The sequence below is a fragment of the Struthio camelus genome, chromosome 3, assembly GCF_040807025.1.
Source record: "Struthio camelus isolate bStrCam1 chromosome 3, bStrCam1.hap1, whole genome shotgun sequence".
NCBI lineage: Eukaryota > Metazoa > Chordata > Aves > Struthioniformes > Struthionidae > Struthio > Struthio camelus.
Window position 1 is genome coordinate 36,051,670 of NC_090944.1, and position 15,520 is coordinate 36,067,189.

The 15,520-nt window shown below is 43.1% G+C and overlaps 2 protein-coding genes across 20 annotated transcripts in view; one reads left to right on the top strand and one right to left on the bottom strand.

Moving 5' to 3' along the window:
- LOC104151956 (dystonin) overlaps window positions 1-753 on the bottom strand; it is a 309,066-nt gene extending 308,313 nt beyond the window's left edge. For 10 of the 14 annotated variants that reach the window (XM_068937428.1, XM_068937425.1, XM_068937411.1 and 7 more), the window contains exon 1: window positions 434-741. In XM_068937428.1, the coding sequence (XP_068793529.1) occupies window positions 434-614 (181 nt within the window). In that variant the 5' untranslated portion in view covers window positions 615-741. Of the gene's footprint in view, window positions 1-433 lie in introns of all 14 variants that reach the window. The other 4 variants (XM_068937429.1, XM_068937427.1, XM_068937406.1 and 1 more) reach the window with 2 other exon arrangements.
- Window positions 1-15,520, top strand: part of BEND6 (BEN domain containing 6) — a 26,252-nt gene continuing 10,732 nt past the window's right edge. Inside the window, exons 1-4 of one of the 6 annotated variants that reach the window (XM_068937440.1) lie at window positions 3,868-4,039; window positions 4,132-4,290; window positions 13,775-14,003; window positions 14,118-14,263. In XM_068937440.1, the coding sequence (XP_068793541.1) occupies window positions 13,808-14,003; window positions 14,118-14,263 (342 nt within the window). In that variant the 5' untranslated portion in view covers window positions 3,868-4,039; window positions 4,132-4,290; window positions 13,775-13,807. Of the gene's footprint in view, window positions 19-993; window positions 1,112-3,640; window positions 4,291-6,100; window positions 6,179-6,485; window positions 6,544-13,774; window positions 14,004-14,117; window positions 14,264-15,520 lie in introns of those variants that run through there. The other 5 variants (XM_068937441.1, XM_068937443.1, XM_068937439.1 and 2 more) reach the window with 5 other exon arrangements.

A 15,520-nucleotide genomic window follows, 5' to 3' on the forward strand; every position in this document is an offset into this window, starting at 1 on the left:
GGCTGCATCTCGCTCCGCGTGAGGCTCGCTCGGGCTCGCGGTTTCTCTCGGCCGCTCGCCCTTGGGGCGCGGACGCCGCCGCGGGCTCGGGCTCCGCGGCGCGGCGCGGCGCGGCGCGGCCTTTATATTTAATTCATGGGGAAGAAGTTGAGCATAAAGTTCTGCCGCGCTTGAGAAAACCGGGGTGGTGGTGGGGGGGGGGGGTGTTTCTAGTGCCTCGCTTTGCCGCCTCCAGCCGAGGGATGGGTGGAGACCGGGCTGCCGCAGTCCGGGGCTCGCCGTCAATTTTCTGGCAAGCCCCCGGGCCGGCGGGAGCCCCCCGCGCTGCGCCGCGCCGCGCCGCGGGGAAGGGATGCGGAGGAGGTGGTGGTGGTGGTGCCCTCTCTCCCTCCCTCCCTCCTTCCCGCCGCGGCGGTGAGCAGCACCCCCGTACCTCGGCTCCTTGAGCGCCCCGAAAAGACGGATTTGATGGGATGCCTGCTTTTCTGGAGCTTGCGGTGCCAGCAGCAGAAGAATAAAATCGTGGCGATGGTGCCCAGCAGGAGCAGGAGCAAGAAGAGGGCACATTGGATGCTGTAGGGTCTCAGCAGCACCAGGAAGGCTGCGGCAATCATGGCTCAGGCGTGCGAGTGCCCCTGTGCGTGCGCGGATCTGCGGCGAGCCGGGGGGGCCGGGCAGCCTCTCCCGGCGGCGGCGGCGGCAGCAGCAGCAGCGGGGCGGGCATCGCCGCCGGCCCGCGGCGCTGGAGCCGGGCGCGGGGCGGGGGCAGCAGGAGGCGGAGGCGGAGGGGTGGGCTGGATTCAGGCCGTGACTCAGCAGCGGCGGCGGCGGCGGCGGCGGGGCTTCCCCCTGCGTGCGCGGGCGGCCGCGGGCACCGGCGCGGGGGCGGGGCGCCCCGCTGCGCGCAGCGCCGCATGGCAGCCGGCGTGGGGATGGCTGCGCGGCGCGGCGTGGCGCGGCGCTGCGGAGGGGGGTGGGGGGGGAGGAGGAGGAGGAGGAGGAAGGGGCGCCGGAGCCCGCTGGCGGCCGGGCTGCCCCGGGCGGGCGGCGGCGGCGGCGACATCAGGCGGCGGAGCTGCGGCGGAGGCAGGCGGAACATGGCTGCGGCGAGGTACGGGCGGGAGGGCGGCGGGGCCGGGGCCCGCAGAGCCGCTCCTGCCGCCCGGCCCCGGCCCCGGCGCGGCTGCGGCTGCGGCAGCGGCCGCTCGCGTGAGTTGCAGTGCGGAGCCGCTGCGGGCGGGTCTGGGCGAAGGAGTCCGTCTGTGCGTGTCCGTCTGTCCTTCCCGTGTGGTTGTCTCTCGTTCTCTTATTGCTGCGAGGTTTTCCGTGCAGGCGAGCCTGTAAAGCCGGGCTCAGATCAAGCCTTGTTTTCACGGCGAAGCTATAGCAGTGGGAAAGGATTTGAAAATGTTAGCGTGCATATTAATAGGATACACATTAGGAAGATGTTCAGGTTCCCTGTGTCTTGATGACCCTTCTTGCTGGTGTTGGGATTTATGCTATGACCGATTACAGGAGAGACTGGGCAGCGGTTCTTTCTTAATACGCAGCAGCACCGGTTGCTCTGGGGCTGGTGTTGAAACGCGCACGGTGTATGCTGCGTGCGTACCCGTGGTGCGGAATTTGCATCCTTGCCGAGTCGTTTCCTACATGAAAGCCATTGACAAGTTGCCTGGTGCAGCGGGTTGCTGCAGCAAAATCAGCTATATAGCAATAACATACATACTGTCTTACTGCAGGAAACTGCAACCTGCTTCAGCAAATGTCTTCTTCAGTGTCTTCCACTACGCTGCCTTGCAGAAGCTGATACATCACATATACTACAAAAATACTGGAAAGTGCAGATTGCACGGGAGTTTATCTATGTAGCTGTTTTAGGAGCTGTTACTTTGCTGATTCTTTTCTTTCAAAGACCGTTTCAGAGATGTTTGCAAATACAGTTTTAAGCTCTCATATTATGACCCCAAAAAATCGCATGGTGAAAAGATATCCAGCATATATTTTGCGATATCAATTTGCCTGTATAATTGTAAAAGAATATGATTAATTGGTGACAAAATTCATACCCTTTCTATGTATCTTCAATGCAAACGCATACATGAGAGAAACATTTCAGAAACTTCATAGGAATAATGAAGATCTCTCTGTAAACATTGGAATAACATTGAAATGTTACTGCTTTGTACGTCTGCCCTAAAACTATGTATATACTATATATAAAAACATACATGCAAAGTTAAGTTAAACTAAAAAATACATGTGCTGGAAGGACAGAGACAGAGCAAAATGTATCTATTTGTGGTACCTTGAATAAGAACAGGGAAAATGATCTTTATAACAGTGAGGTGTATGTATCACTGAACTAACTACATTATAACTTCTTTCTTGACCTGTAGTGTTAGGGAAATCCCTTTTCTTTGGAAGATTCTCTTATTATCAGGTAGGGTGGCTAGTTAAAGAAAGAAAGTAAATGTTAGCTTTTATGTCTATGATTTTTTTATTCCAGGAATTTTGTATCATGTCCTAATATATATCAGCATATTGAGAGAGAATAGTGTGTCATATTGCTTTGTAAATGGAAAGTTGATATACTGCAGCATATGATAAAATGCTTTCCTTCACTGCCTAGAAAGTGACAAATGCTATCAGGTTGCGTTGCATCGTGTGATGCAATATTGAAATGTTGCCTAATACCGCAGTACACTGCAGTAGTATGGTTTTAATGCAGATTACCTGGAGGTTATTGAAATGGTCCGTGTTACCTCACTGTAACATAAGGCAAATCAGTGCAATCTTCACAGCAACCCACTTCCCTGCTGCAGTGCTTCACTGCAGTATATTGTAGTAACAAGAAACTTTTCAATACCTTTCACGACACACAGATCTATTGTTTCATCATGGGAGAGTCTAGGAAATGTGTCCTAAGAGTGATGGCACAGTCTGTTGGGAATCGGCCGGCAGCACAGTTCTTCGCACGCTGTTCTTGGATAACAGCGCATAGAAAACAGTCGACTGATGAGAGATCTCTAATATTTGCTTGTTAGAAAGGAAAATCTGTAAACTTTAAACTACGACTTACAGTGAGGATCATATTTTGTCAATGGGCTATGATAGATTTCATGATGACTCCTTGGTTGTTTTTTCCAAATGCAAAACGAAATGCGGTTTAGCGTGAGAAATGCTGACATGCACAATTTGTCAAAGAGCCACTGCTCTGGACTTCTGAGTCCCAGTCAGCAGTCTCCTTTACATCAAGCTGCTGCTATGCATTTCACCGTATTCATTAGTACTCCATGTTTGCCAGGTATTGTGCTTTTCGATATTGTGTGGTTAGAATATTACTTCCATGGTGAAAAAAGTTGTTGAAGTTACTTCACATTAAAAACAATCAAATAATACGTGGGTAGATTTTCCAAATAATGAGAAATGAGAAGAAGTTTTATATGTATAGCATATTTAATATAAGCTTCTTGACAGAATGTTTTTCGGGGAACTTAATAATGATAAAGAGAGACGAGAAAAGGAATGAAGAGATAAGGTTAAAACTGTTGGCTCTCAGCTGCGATTTGACCTCAGAAGGAAAATCCAGGAGGCGGAGAGATATAGGAAGCTATTTCAGAGAACAGGAAGTACAAGAAGGTTTAAAGACTGAATGTGGCAAGAACATGGGGCAGGTCAGAGAAGACAAGTTGTTGGGAAAGGCTGAAGCAAGGCTATAAGGGTTTTATAAACTAAGAAGGCAGCCTTTGACCCTGAAATAAATAAAGGGCAGCGCTACCGTTCCAGGGTATGCATGATGTGTCTGGACTTTATCATAGAGGCGTGAGATGATGGGAGGAAACATCCTGCAGATAGTTGTTTTGATAGGGATCACAGAGAAACAGAACAGCAACGAAGTCACAAGTATAGTTGAGGTCTTCAGCAGGAGGCTTGGAAGCAGCGTTTTACGTGGATAGTACTGAAGGAGGAGATGGTGAAAAACGCCTGGGCAGAGAAATGAAAAGGGAAAGCTCCTCTTCAGAGACTCCCCAAGACAGAGGCAAAGATTTTTGCAGTGGAAAAGCACAGGGCGATGCAGGGGGGGCTGTTTCTGCTCACAGTTACTCTTTCTTGTGGTTAATCTATTTACAGACTTGCAGAGGGATGAGGGCAGCAGCCCTCCGGCAGGAAAGCGAGTCAGCATGGCCTAAAATATTCTTTCACCCACTCTCTCACGATATCCTGTTACCAGCTTAGCAGCGTTGCCTCATGGGCTGAAGGCAGAGATACTTCTTCCCTTGTCTTTGCCCTGTAAGTAGAACTGCAGTACGATCTATGAGCTAGTGCATATTGCTTGATAATTTAAATGAGCCTCAGAAACTTTTTAACAGAAACTAAAAATCTTAGCTGGGTGCAATGGTTTAGGCTGAAAGAAGAAAAAATATCTGCAAAAAGGAAATAGGAGGTTTTAGTGGAGAAACCACATCTTCAGAAATGTGCTGACCTCACGAAATCCAAGCTGTGAGACAGAAAGGCATGCAACGACTCTGAGGAGGAACCTCTGCTCCTACAGATTCAGGCCTTGGGGGCTTCCTTGTACAATAACAAGACCCCCTGTATTGGTGAGCCAAATGAAAACCTCACATGACAGATCCGGTGAAGTAAATGGACGTTTAAGAGATTATGCAGGATATGATTTCAGAAGGGTTGCTGAGTAAGTGAAAGAGTAAGATCATTTCCTTTCACTGATATGTAGATATGCTTTTAGTGTTTCTACTAATTAAATCATCATTAAATAAAATATTCCACTTATATGGCTACTTAACCAGTTAGAAGGACTCTCTAATCATATAATACTTCTTAACAGAGAAAGGTTTTTTAATCAAATGGGAACCCATAGCCAACCAAAGTAAATACACAAAATACTGTCGTGTCTAGGTATTATCAACTTCATTCAAAGCAATAATTGACTTTTCCCCTCAGTAGCCTACTTCACATGTTATTCAGTCCTCAGTATGCTTTCTAGTAGTTTAAGCATGATGTATTATGTTGTGGGAGTTTCTGGTAGTTGATCAAACCTTGTAAAATACATTCTTTGACTGAAAGAATATCAATTTTTAGCTTAACGTAAGCATCAAATTTCAAAAATCTGTGTTATGTGAAACGATATGTTCCAAGTTCAGCAAGGTCATTGCAAGTCTTTGTTCTGCCAAACTAGTGAAATCGTTTGTTCCATACAGTGCTTTGTATGTTTGAAGGGCATGTTAGCATTAATTAATTCTTACAATGTCCTTGAAATTAGGTACATAAGTATTATTATTTCAAATCCTTTGAACAGAGAAGCTAAACTGTAAAAGTTATGTTATTTACCCGAGACTAAACTGTATGATCTCAGCGCTACAGACCAGACCCTTCTGTCACTGGAACACTTTGCAGTCTGCAGGAGTTTTAGGTGATAATGGAAAATCAAATTCCTGCCTACTCTATATATGTAATTGTCCTTGTTTTGCAGACTTCATTAACTCACAGAACTTGCACGTTTTGATCCCCTCTGTTTATTAGATTGTGGGTGTAAATCAAATGGAGTATCAGCCATACATTTGTCCACCTACAGTTTATTGTGTTGCTGGAATAATGCTGGCATGGGTTCTGTGGGCATAAATTGACTTTGCAGACAGAGAGGCTGATCTTGAGCGTAGATGGAAATATACTGCTAAAGCTCCTATGGCATTTTTCATTACAGCAGTGATATGCCCCTTCGTCCTTGAAATTTGAAATTTGCTCTCCATACGTTTTTGGCAGTGCTTAGTGTGGCAGTTGTCAGTCTGAATGTGGCCCTGCATCCCAGAGGGAATTGCACTTCATTAATATAATATGTATATAATTGGAATTTGCTTAAGGATTGTTTCAAACTGATGAGTCACAGTAAATCACAGAATCACATGTGGTTCCAATATGGAATATTGGAATATTTCAATATGGAATATTGGTCTTTCGACGCTTATATTAATTTATAAAGTCAGATTGAACTGTTGCACACTAAAAAGACATTAATTTTACAGGAGGGAAAAAATAGCTCTAATAAGGTTTGAGACTGTTATCTTTACAGAGGAGGAAGATGCCGTTCTGTAAATTCTCCTAAGTGCACCCCACAGTGCTCTTAGTTGCAGTAACATTCCCAGGAGTAAGAGAGCAACAGGTATGTCTCATATTCTAGCTCATGACCTTTATTACGAATGCAGAATATTTTTTTAACTGGAGATCACCCAGTTCATTCCCTCCTACCAACACTGAGCAAAAACAGAGCAATTGAAGAAGAGCCTTGGAGTAAAAGAGCAGACATTTAGAGTATTAACCAGGCATCACTTCTAATCTATCATCACTCGCCTGTGACAGCTAATAAAGACATATGAGTAGAGACAGTTAAGATGCCGCTAGATTATTAAATACTGACCAGAGCTCAAGCTTGGAATTTCCTAACTGTTGTTTTACTTCTATGCTTTTAGAGTTGAAGGCAGAATTTAACTGTTAATAATGCTTTGGGACAGCACAATTTATTGAAAGGTAAGATAGCTTATGCCACCATATCAAAAGAGGAGGATACCGCCACTTATAAATTCCCACACCAGGTTACTGGTGGGTTTATTTGAACCAATCAAATTTGAACATTAGTTGCATACGGAAAGGCTTTCTGATTTTTTTTCAGCCTTTTCCACACATTTTCAGGATACTTCTTAAACTAGGCTTTGTAGGAAAATGGTATTTGATTGCTTGGCAGTTACACAGAGCAAGTGCACAGGTTTTGTTCCTCGGGACAGATGTGCATGTGGTTAAACTTTTCCTAAGGATGTTGTCTTCCCATCAACATCGTCATACAAAAAAGTAAATATGTCGCTGGTCTCTAGCCTTCATAATTTTAGAGCTGTAGAGATACACTGCGTTAAATTACCCAAGCTAGATCTGAATGTGTTAGGCCAGGTGTTGGAGAGAGCTTTCATATGACCATCCAAATTCTAGTAGCTGAGGTATCTCATCCCGTTCAATGAATACACTAATCTTTGTTGATATGTGTAGCAGTATGTTGCAGCATGCATAGAATTTGTGAACAAGCAAATGAAAATAGATATTAGTATTCTGTCAGCTGTGAAATAGCTATTTAATTAAGGTACTATTCTATGATGTAGAATTGAGGTAACTGCCTGCATCTCTATTTGAAATCTTGCTATCTTCATGTGGATCTGTCATTGAAGGTGGGATTCAGTTCAAGATTAAGATAAGTAAGGCAACGTGGTTTACAGGCATATGAGGTATCTAAGCTCCCATTTAAACTCAACTTCATCATTGGAGCCCAGAGAACAATTCACTTCCCTAAATATAGGCATTTAATGCCATTTGAGATGCCTGGAGTTAGTAAACATCCTCATGAGCGTGGAAGAGGATGTAGGCCCCACGGAAGATATGTTCCTACCAGAAAGGGCAGTTGGAGGCCAAGCACAATAATTTATGGCATCTAAGATTGCACCAGACACTTATTTTTAGGTAACTAAATTGAGCCCTAGATTCTTTGAAATAAGCTGAACTGCTCTCCAGGTAACTTTAGTTGTGTTCATTAGAGGCTTGACTCCTTTGACCGCTGCAGATGCTCGAGGCTGAGATGTCTACAAGGGGGTGGCCGTTGTGATAACAGACTTGCTTTTCTGGAGTGGCAGCTAAAGGCCAAGTAGAATGCCACCAGACACCTCAGACGGCACTAGACACCTACGTTTAGGCAGCCAAATTGATCTCTGTATCCCCAATGACTACAATGGGAACTTAGATACCTCGTATCTTAGATACCCAGTGATACCTAAATGTAAACATCTTAACCTTGATAAATTACTAGATAAAACAGAAGTTTGGTAGCCCTAGATATGTTAAATATACCTGATTGTTAACTTCACTATCCTTCCTTCACTGTCACTCAATATTAAAAATAAAAGTAGGTGGTTTGATTCAGAAATCAGAGCATTTCCAGTAAAATTCTTCAATCTTGTAATTTAAGCCACAGTTCATATGAAGGGCTTTGTCTTATTTAGGTATCAATGTTATTTCATAGAACTTATAGGTTGCTGAAATTCACAGCATGCAGCACAGTGCTGCAAAAAATAATTGCTTTATGAATTCCATTGGCCCATCAAATGGATTTTGACATGTAGGAGGAGGTATAGGCCAAATTCTGCATACTGTCCTGTGGATTTCAGATGCTCTTGAGACTCTGAAGTCAGTCAGACGATCTGTGTAAATAAGGCCAGAAGATACTGCCTTACTGTTAATACTATCCCTTCTTAGAGAAGTATCTCAGGTTATTCTATAGCTAGTTACATCAGGATAATGATCTATAGTCAGGAAGTGAACTGATAGACATCAGTAGTGAGAATCACGTAGTTTTATCCTACTGCTATTTCTAGAAAACAAGTGGAATGATTTTGTGCATTTACTTTCTTGAAAGTCTGCAGTAATGTTCTGAAAGATGTTTCTCTAGATCTCAGCTGAATTTGTAACATACTAATACTGATCAGTCTGGAAAATCTGCACTGTGTAGTTCGCAACCAAGAGCTGCAGATTTCTGCTTTTAAGTCATGCTTTCCCATAAAGTGACTAAGATCACACTGTAAATCTTGTGAGCAATAACAACACTTCATTCCTCAGACAGTGTCTAATTCCACTGAAATCATTAGTAAATCTTACACTGGTTTCAGGGGAATAAGATTAGAACCTACAACAGGGCATGTAATGTATTTAAATAAGGTCATATTTTCCAACATAGATTTGCCACAGCAAATCAGGAATTCTAAGACTTTAGTTTAGCCTAAGGGTTTCTCCAGCATTGTTTAATGTCCTAGCAAGTTCAATTAAAAATGCCATAATCAAAGCAACACCAACCAAATCTACGACTACTATTCATTATGCTGAGGCAGAAATATATAGTTCTGAGTGAGATGCATGAAATTCTAAGCCAGTAGAGGGATTTCCAAGGAAAACTGGGATTATCAAAGACTGAACTTAAGAGGACAAACAATATGAAATGTTAGTATTTTATTATGGTTCTGTATTGCGCAGTTGTGGTACAGTTGGAGTCTGATCTTCTTTTGTTGGAATTTGTGGCAAAGCTCCCTCTCTTTTAAGCCGCAGCAAAATCAGACCCATTGAGTGGCCCTGCAATCTCATGTCATAAATTTGTAATACTTTACACTGCATTTACTGAAAGGAAGGAGAAATAATGATCTCACCATGCCATCTGCCAACTCTCAAGCTGAATGGAACAGGCTATGTCACTCCAAGGGCAAGATATGTCTTTAAAATGACTTTTGTGTATATATTTTTTTTTGTTTTGGCTTTTTGGGTTGCTTAGTAACAATATTCTGCGTGCAAATTTGTAGCATCTGTGCAGAATGTGAGATATTAACATGTTTGTAAAAATTAAGAGTCCAATTAGTGTTTCCTCTGCAGTGCTTTTTAAATGACATGTCTTCTTCCTTGTTTTCCTTTTGCAGATTACCTGCTTTTATAAAAAGTAGAGACAGATTTGTGTCTCAGAACAGAGAGAAATCATAAGTTTGGGTTTCAGTACCTTTCAAAAAAGTAGCTAGTCTTTCAAAGGGAGACTATAGCAGGACAAAATAACTTGCAAAACACATAAGTGGCTTTCAAAGGTCGTATAATTCTGCCTCTGTGGTTAGCATATGCTGGGTAATGTCTGTGAACAATTACATGTCTCCCAATTACACCAGCAAACAAAGCACTCAGTGTCAGGAATCTTACTTGACGACTCGCAGAACTGTGTAAGAAAGATTTAAAACAGAGAACCAGATACACATGAAAAGATGTCATACTCCATCCTCTCAGCTCCTTGTAGCAGAAGGTCTACTGGCAGCTACCCTATAGTTTTAAAAGCAGAATAAGCTAGTTCGGGATGGGTTGGACCAAGCCAGGTACCATAAGCACGCATACCGACCCGTATCACTGTATAGTCAGTGACGGGAAATAGGCTCGCCCAGACAGCGAGTCATTTGTTCTCTTTTAGTTACGTGTCTTAGGCTGAGATGAATCACCTCTCTTTCTGCATTGACTGTGAAGTCAGCTAAACATGTCTAACCAACATCACACTTTTAAGAGAGTTGAAGTTTGGTGAGACTAATCCCTCCCCACATTTTTTTTTAATTATTATTATTTTCCTGCTGGATATATATCCAGTATATTTTACCTTCTATCTATTTTGACAGTCCTTGCTCAGACAAGGTTCACATTAACTCCAGTGAGAGAACAGTGTGAGAAAACACTGCAGGACTTCCACTAGGTGAAGTATTTGACTGTTCCTTTTCTTCATTAGAGACATTTTGTCCTCTCTTTCCAATCCTTTTAATCGCTGGCTAGAGATGATGCCAGCAGACAGTTTGGTATTATCCCCAGGGCCCTTGGATTGTCACAATAAATTCTGTGAAAAGATATAGTTTCATTAATGCATGTTGGGGGAGCTGAAGCTGTAGCTCTATAACAGAAAAATACTAGCTATTGCAGTGTTTCTTTTATTTGGCCATGTAACTGTTGCCAGTCACTTTATATGTAAGATAAACAATTGAGCTCGTGCCCAACAAAGCCACAGCAGAGGAGAGGGGGCCTGGCCAGCCTCCATCGCTTCCGCACAGCTGCTTTCCTGCTGTCACCTCTTTGAAAGCAGCGCGAGCATCAGGACTGAGCAGAGGCCTCAGAAAACAGCCAGGAAGCTCTCTCACTCCTAGAAGCTAAAGCGATGGATAGACCCCATCCTTCCTACCATGGCTATTTGTGAAATCCTTGCCTAATTTCTTTCAGCATTCTGTGTAGCTTATATTTTAACTTGGCAGCTGTTAAGACTCTCAGTGAAATCAGTTTAGCTGTTTACTAGCACATCCTCCCACTGCAGGCAAGCATCTTGACAGCTCAACAGTCAGGGATAACTTTGTCGATAATGTAGACAAATTGCTAGACCCCAAGAGTCCTGCAATGACCATGGTAAAAATTGTAACTAGCATGGACTGGTGGAATGGATTTGTCAGCCGTTGCTGTTTGCCTTGCCGTCATGGCCTGGAGCTCTTTTCAGGGATCTAGGTGCATGAGGCCCGTGCTTTTAGGTTTTTTTTTTTTTTTTCATCACTTGGATAATTTGGATAATAGTGTAATGAAGGCTATAAGAGGGATGTCTTTCATTATGAAAGACTAGACTCTACTGACCATGTGCTTCCCAGTGTGCACCAGTAACATTAAGCTACTGTCATGAGCTCCAAACATCCAGAAATCCCCATATCCATTGAGCTTGCTAAGCTGTGAAACACATGCACAAGTCTGATACTTTCAAAAAACTGTTAAACTTACTACATACGTGCTCATGGTCACAATGTGTGTGTGAATAGCCCCAGTGCCTTGGGGAACCATCACGTCCATGCATTGAATAGTTTGTATGTTTGGTGACTTGGTAACCCTATACAAACGCAAACCACAAATATGTCCCATAGCTCAAAGAACATTTGTCTCAATACAAAAGGAGACAACAGAGCTACAGACTGTTAGGGGACTACAGGGAAGCATTAACAGAATATAGAAATCAGTACTATCAACTGTTAGTGTTAGCACGTGGGCAGCTCTGACTGTGTTGAGATTCTGCTGCCATTATGTGAGCTTTTTGGAGTATAATGAAGTAGCTTGGAGTCCCTCTCAGTTGTCAGGGGCCAAACATGGTAAAGCACAAGTGAGCTTGTTTGACAATTGACGAACTGGATGATGGGGGTTGTTGTGCTGGGTTGATCACAGGTAGAAGTTAACAGCTTTATGCATGATGAGAAATGATAAAGTGAATGGCCAGTATACTTGCAAGCAGTCTGAAAATGAAGAAAAAATACTAATGTTTAATGTGATTGCATACGTAGGCTGTTCTAAATCTAGTGGCAGGTGGTTTGGACAAACATCCAATTTCATTTCGGGTCTTACCTGTCCCTATGGAACTCAGTGATGAAACTTTTCTTCCTTTGGGTTGTGTTTTGTCTATATGTTTTCTCATTTGAAAAATTCCTTCCTGTGGTGTGATGATCCACTTAGCAAGAATAGGTGGCAGAATTAGGCCTCCAGTGTTTCATGCTAAGCATAAATATTCAAGCTGCCTCCTCCCTGCAGTTTACAGGGGATGGATTTTTTTTAAGGTCTTTCTAATCCTCTTCATTTTTAGAGAAAAGTATGCAAATTTTTGCAAATGAAACCCCTTTCTTTAGCAGCCCAGTGCAGTTCTTAACAATGCCACTGCTATTACACTAAATGCATTCTGCGAAAAGTATTATTTAATATTCTTCTTTTTAATGGTAACTTCTTATGCTGCTTACCTCATTGTATCAATAACACTTTGACAAGAGCACAGATGTCTTCTGCAAACAAGCAAGTTCAGCTCTGTATGAAAAGCCAGCTCTTTTCAGGCGTAGCATAGACGTGGTGAATAGCGGTGAGCTGGGCTTCTACCAAAGAGTTGACATTGCTCCGTAGATCCAGACTTTCTCACTTTGACATAATAGCCCCAAGTAATTCTCCTTTCCTAGCTCTGAGTTACCTTTTTGACAGCCTCTGCATGAGGCACTAGATTTGCTTCTGACTGATTGAGGCCAAATAAATCACAAATCGCGCTGTCACATCTGGGAATTCATGAGTTTGCAGCTCTGTAAAATCAGTTCACCTCTTATGAACTGACAGGCCAAACCATATGTTTGTTGGAAAGAAGATCAAAATTTAAGAAAAATAGATTTTCTGTTTTTGGTTTTATCTATTTTAATAATTTTAAAGTAGAAAATATATTTTCAGAGTATAATAGAAACATGTATATGAACTGGTAACACTTGAAGTAGTGTTCAGTGACGTATTTCACATTTCATACTTTCATGTATGGCAGATCAGCTTAGTTAGAAAAACAAAATACAAAGTATGACTTGTTCCCTGTTCACAGTGTAGAACCTGAGTGCTTTACAAAGTCCTAAAATGGTCTGAATATCATTTGATATAAGGAAAGGATTTGCCTGTATATTTGGGTCTGGCTTTTCAGTGTTGCTGTTATTCTTCCCAGCTCTCTTCCAGTCCTCAGCCTGTCATTTCTTTTATATATATATATATATATATATATAAATATATATATATATATATATATCAATCAAGTTTTCCAGTGCCACAGTGTGTCATACTTCATCCAGTCAGTTGTCCTGGGTTGTTCTGAGTTGTTTTCTCGTGGCTGCAATTGTACATCTTTCTGCCCACAAGATGATTAATATAGCCCTGGAAGTCATACATCCCTTTTAATAGCATAATAGCATATAGATCTAGTACTTTCTCTCACTGTAGGGAAAGTTTTTATCATACCTGTATCTTTCAGTCTCTGAGGCTGGGGGTTCACTGACACACTGAAAACTTCTGTTGGGGCAAAGGTGGTGATCGTAGACATCCGGGACGGGAGATAGATAGTATACGGTAGCAGTACAGAAGCAAGGACTCTAAATGAAAGCTGTTTTCTGTCTGTAGTTTTGGAGACAACTGTCTTTCCAACGTACACGTGTTGAGCAGACCACCTCCCATCTTTCAGGGGAGATTTAACATGCAACTTGGCTACTTTTCACTTCCTTATCCAGAAGATTTTCATACAAGAAAATTTTCAAAATCCGGGAGTAAGAGGGTTGTTAGGGGCTTTTTAAAGTATTCTTTTAGCATTCCTGTGGCATGACAGAGTAACAGCTATTTTTCTTTTCTGCAGGTAGTGTCTGTATGACAAGAAAACCATTTAACAATGAAAAAATTCACTCTCTTTGATTTTGTAAATGATAATTCACTGCAAATTGGAGAGACTTCATGGATACAGGATCTTCCCAGTGATGGCAATGAACTAGAAAGACTCCTGAAACGAAATGAGCATGTCCTAGTAAACTGGCCTGTGGGAGAAAGAAAGACAGAAAAGCACCTAGTGAAAGTTGTGTACATGAGTGGTGAGTGCAGTTGCAGAGCGTTTGGCTGATGTGAGGTTTTAATCTGGTTACAAGGTACCAGTACTTAATTCTTGCTGCTGCTTCTTTGTTTGTTTCTCTTACCCTTCACTTCAGATGACCCCCAAGAGCTGGTAGAAATGATGCAAAAGATATTGCAGGCAGATGAAATTGCAAAAATACAAGTCCTTGGAAAAGGCAAGAGAAAGAGGATAGAAATGATATTCTCAGAAAGTGAAGACAGTGACCTGGATAAAGAACAGGTGAGTTTCTGTCTTTATGTGGTAAGCCCATAATGTATTTAAGTAGACCATAACTATTGCAGAATCACAGAATGGTTGAGGTTGGAAGGGACCTCTGGAGATCTACTAGTCCAACCCCCCTGCTCAAGCAGGGTCACCGAGAGCACGTTGCCCAGGATCGCATCCAGGTGCGTTTTGAATATCTCCAGCAAAGGAGACTCCACTACCTCTCTGGGTAGTCTCTTCCAGTGCTCACTCACCCTCACAGGAAAGAAGTTTTTCCTCATGTTCAGAAGGAACTGCCTGTGTTTCAGGTTGTGCCCATTGCCTCTCATCCTGTCGCTGGGCACCATGGAGAAGAATCTGGCCCCATCCTCTTGACACCCTCCCCTCAGATCCTTGTACACATTGATGAGATCACCTCTCAGTCTTCTCCAGGCTCAACAGGCCCAGCTCTCTCAGCCCTTCTTCATAGGAGAGATGCTCCAGTCCCTTCATCATCTTTGTAGCCCTCTGCTGGACTCTCTCCAGGAGTGCCATGTCTCTCTTGTACTGGGGAGCCCACAATTGGACACAGTACTCCAGAGGTGGCCTCCCCAGGGCTGAGGAGAGGGGCAGGATCACCTCCCTCCACCTGCTGGCAACACTCTGCCTAATGCACCCCAGGATCCCATTGGCCTTCTTGACCACAAGGGCCACTGCTGGCTCATGTTTAACTTGTTGTCCACCAGCACTCCCAGGTCCTTCTCGGCAGAGCTGCTTTCCAGCAGGTCAACCCCCAGCCTGTCCTGGTGGTTGGTGTTATTCCTCCCCAGGTGCAGCACCCTGCACTTGCCTTTGTTGAACTTCACGAGGTTCCTCTCCGCCCACCTCTCCAGCCTGTCCAGGTCCCTCTGAATGGCAGCACAGTCTTCTGGTGTGTTAGCCTCTCCCCCCAGTTTAGTATCATCAGCAAACTTGCTGAGGGTGCACTCTGTCTCTTCATTGATTGTTCACAGTATAAAACACAAAATATATATACTGAAGGTAGGAATAAAGGCAAACTTCACCTGATGCCCCAGCACAATAATCTGTCGGAGTAATCATTTAGGCCAATAGATTTTCTCCCTTGCTATTTAAAAAAAAAAATTGTTTTTCAAGACTTTGGGTGCTCTGTAGCTCCATTGCATCTTCTCCCATAAGACGGAAATCTGACCGGTGCACAAGAAGGGCAGGGACCAGGTTTTCTGAGCTTTGCATTGTTCTGAGGTCTGCAGTGACAAAACTTGGGGAAATAAA